The sequence below is a fragment of the Olea europaea genome, chromosome 16 (assembly GCF_002742605.1).
Source record: "Olea europaea var. sylvestris chromosome 16, O_europaea_v1, whole genome shotgun sequence".
In the NCBI taxonomy this organism is placed as follows: Eukaryota; Viridiplantae; Streptophyta; class Magnoliopsida; order Lamiales; family Oleaceae; genus Olea; species Olea europaea.
The window spans coordinates 8,491,503-8,495,343 of record NC_036252.1 but is presented as its reverse complement, the minus strand read 5'-3'; the positions used below and the strand labels follow the sequence as shown (position 1 = coordinate 8,495,343).

Below are 3,841 nucleotides of genomic sequence, written 5' to 3'. Positions count from 1 at the left end.
AAACAATTTTGCCTAAACGGATTAAGTCGAACTTTTGAGTATTTGGCCGAAGTCGATACGAAGTCACTTTAATCGATTTTCAATTCTCGATTTATTTAACCAATATCCAACACCTACGAAATTTTACGGATTACTATATGTTTGTCGCTTTTTTCACACTTTATGTATGAAAAGAATATCAGAGCGAGCCGAAAGAAAAGAAGTAAATAGACGATTAGATTCGGAACATCCAGCCAGTAGTGCCTTCTTTTGGATGTATTTATACCAGCCATTTACCATATGCTTCCTCCACTCCCAACACCCAACAAGAACTCTCTCTCTCTCTCTCTCTCTCTCTCTCTCTCACAGACCTAAACACAAACTCATAGACTACATAAGCCTCTTCAAGGTACAAGGTAAATTGAAATATGAAGCAGAACTTCCTTCCAGTTTTGCTTCTCTTCCTCATTGTTTCCCTTTTCAGCAACTCATACTCAACTGCCCGCAAGTTGGCTATCACAAATAAACAGGGTAAGAAATAAAACACTGAGATGTAATTTTTGCCTCAGGTTTCTCTTCCTCATTGAAAAATAATAATAAAAAGTTCATCTTTGTTCAGGAGAAGCAGGTGTGAATCTCAACAAGATCAGCAACAGGGATTTTTATCTCCAGAAGGAGACCGTTAATTCTTTTGATGTAATTTCCTATAATACCTTCTTCAAATTTCCAAATTATTAATAATATTGTCGAGTTCTGTGTATCGAGCACGTTTCTTCTTAGGTGTTCTAATTGTAACATAATTTTGCAGAAGGTGACGGAGGCTGAGGAATGTCCAAACAAAGATGAAGAGTGCTTGAGAAGGGTTCTATTAGAGGCTCACCTGGATTACATCTACACACAGCACCATAAACCTTAGATATCCCAGAGAAATAAACAAATTAAGGGCCAGTTCAAGAACAGCTTTCACAAGTTTTTAGCTGCTTTAAAATGTCTTTTATTTAGCATATTATTTTAGAATTTATTCCTAAAGTATATGTATAAAAATGGAGATTCTCCCACCATGTTCTAGTAGTTGCCTTTCGATTCCTCCTTTACTCTTGATCAGTCATGATCGGAGATGCTATTATTAATATATAGAAGAATATTTGTTATTGTTTCTGCTGGGAAAATTGTTTCCACACGTAGGAGATGGAAAAGAAACGATGAACAAATAACAAGAAAATGAAAATGAAAATGAAGGTTTAAGCACGTAATCGTTGATGTTAAACGGATTAAATTTGGTGCTTAAAGGAATTTTTGGCAAATGGTTTGTACGATTTATCAAGCCTTGAAAAAAACTAATACTTAAGCATCAGTGAAATTTTTTTGCAACTCAAGAACACAAGATTTTGAATATGAAGAGAAAAATGGATATTCAATACTTTCTAGAATCAGGATTTGATCTCAAGTGTTTCTATATCATTTGTATTGATCATCAACCATCTATCAATGCTACACGAAGTAGTGCTAAAATACATGAAATGCCACCAAAACTTCTAACAAAAGGACTCCGATCGATGAATAAAATGTTCTATGCGACCGTATAGGTCATTCAATAGCAAATCACCACGTGACCGCTAGCCTTTCTGGCCTATGCAGTTGCATGGACCAATATTTCGACTTCCAGCTCCACTTTTCGTTCCACACATCGTTTCACTTATTTTTATTGATTTTGTAAAACAATTTCAACAGTTTCTTCACCGTCTCGATTAGCTTCTAAACTAATGATGAAGATAGAGCCGACTGGTTTGACATCGAATGGACCTAGTTATTGCTTGGTTTTGTGGTCGAATTTGACATGGTGTCAATTCTGTTGTTTCTAGAGTTTGACGTTACTCCTTCGAAACCAATCCGACAGAATCTCCTGAATGTAAAGATTTGATCAACAGGATGTAAAAAGTAATGCGAGCCCACCGACTTCACGATATTTCCTTAAAACGAATTTGCTGCCTTCAATGGTGCTAAAGGCATCCAGCAATCGTTTCCCAGGATAGAACGAATTTTCGTCTCCTACGGAAGCAGCACTACAATCTGCAGGAGTTCCAACGAACTCATGAAGTGTGTTTTACTTCGAGACAATATCAGAATGAGAGAGAAGGGAATGAGATTCAAAGCACAGAAGGTTTGCAATGAAAATGGTGTATATTTTCTGGTAGAGAGGCTGGCTATTTAAAGACTTGTTCGTGGTCATTCGAACAGTCATCACCTTTCAGACAAACCTCAAAATTCGAACAAACATGCTGTTTTTAAAAGTCGCGTCTGTTAAGTCGGTTAATAGTCGACTGTTAAAAGAAAATAAAACACCCGGAATAAGCTAAAATTTAAATTTTATAATGTACCCAAGAATTTGATTATTTACAATTTGGCCCAAAATTTTAAATAAATTTTGTCCAAAAAGTTAATATAGTGTAAAGGTCCACCCCAACCCCACCGGACTCAGACACGGGCACGTGCTCGTGCTTGTGCCGAGCTGAGCCGGCCGATCGGATGGACGGCCGCGACGTGGATTTATGATCGAACCCAATAGGATATAGGTCTTCCCCCTTCCAAAAATTATTGGTACCCCTTGGGGCCCAAACCCAATTCCAAACTTCCACCTTATAAACCACACCAAAGTTTCCTAACTTTCCTATGTGGGGATAAGTGTTTGGAAAATCAAATTCTTTCATAATACTTAGTTTATGTGGGTTACATTAACACTTAATATTTCATTCAATTTTAAATAATTTTCGATAAATAAATATATCACCTTAATCATCTCACGGAGTAGAACGTGAATATGCTAAGTCCCGTATTAATTAAAAGGTGGGTCCTACTGAAATTTGGGCTCAAAATTAACCCATTTCGTAACCATTTTTTCCAACAATCTCCCACATGAATGAAATATGTTGGCCTTATTACAAACGATAACATCTGATATTTTTTTGAAGAAAAAATTGAAGAAGACTGCATCGGGATAAGTAGTCAATGACTTTGAACTTTCACTAGTAAAATCTATCGAATTTCCTTAGCCAATCAGTAGTAAGTTACTTTGAACAGTCAACCGTTTATGGAAACCTAAACAATAGAAGTCACATAATTTTCTTCGAACACAGTTTGATGCAAACCCCATAGCAATGGAAACTACGAAACCCACAAAGAGATTGATGCGGAACCCAAGAACGTCAATACTAACCCGATTTTGGATCTTGAATCCCAAGAATTGAACCAAAAAAACCCTAGATTAGCGAAGAACCTAAAACGCCTTGATTACAATTAAAAAAAACCCACAATCCTATTGTTTAGAACGGCACAAGAAATTGAATCTTGATAAATTTCAAAATTGTTCAAGAAGAACAAGAAATTGAAAGAACAAATTCTCTCTTTATAATATTATTCAAACAAAAGTCCTTACAATGAAAAATATTCTCTTATTTATACTAATGAGTAAAAAAGGTCCAAAACCCATCAAATTATGGTAATAATTTGATTTCATAAAAATTCTATCGAAACAAGAAAATTAATAAAAAAAAATAAAAAAACGAATTTTTTTTCATGTTTTTGTTCTATGCGGCCGCATAGTGTTAATCTATGCGGTCTCATAGAACAAGTCACTGCCTCCAATATTATCCCTGAGGCCATCTATGCGATCGCATAGGTTGTTTAACCATGCGGTCGCATGGAACAATCTTCGACTTCATTTTCTTCCGTCTTTATCACGTTGATCCAAGTTCTTTCAGCCCTCAACTCCAACATGAAACTTGCTCCATTTTGCGCCCCGAACATTGTGTCTTCATTGACTTGCTTGACGAGCAATCTCATCGCTTCTTTCACTTGCTTCATC

General features: G+C 36.1%; 1 protein-coding gene across 1 annotated transcript; it reads left to right on the top strand.

The window, feature by feature from the left end:
• Positions 1–274: 274 nt before the first annotated feature.
• On the top strand, positions 275–1,135 carry LOC111412020 (putative phytosulfokines 6). The gene is made up of 3 exons (XM_023042756.1): positions 275–510; positions 599–675; positions 788–1,135. Exons 1-3 carry the CDS (start codon positions 408–410, stop codon positions 893–895), a joined length of 288 nt encoding a protein of 95 aa, XP_022898524.1. The 5' UTR covers positions 275–407; the 3' UTR covers positions 896–1,135.
• Positions 1,136–3,841: the final 2,706 nt, after the last annotated feature.

Excerpts from the sequence above, each read along its gene's own strand:
- LOC111412020 (XM_023042756.1), top strand. The coding sequence starts at position 408 with ATGAAGCAGAACTTCCTTCCAGTTTTGCTTCTCTTCCTCATTGTTTCC. Across the intron at positions 511-598 it reads GGCTATCACAAATAAACAGG|GAGAAGCAGGTGTGAATCTC; the intron begins GTAAGAAATAAA and ends ATCTTTGTTCAG. Across the intron at positions 676-787 it reads AGACCGTTAATTCTTTTGAT|AAGGTGACGGAGGCTGAGGA; the intron begins GTAATTTCCTAT and ends ATAATTTTGCAG.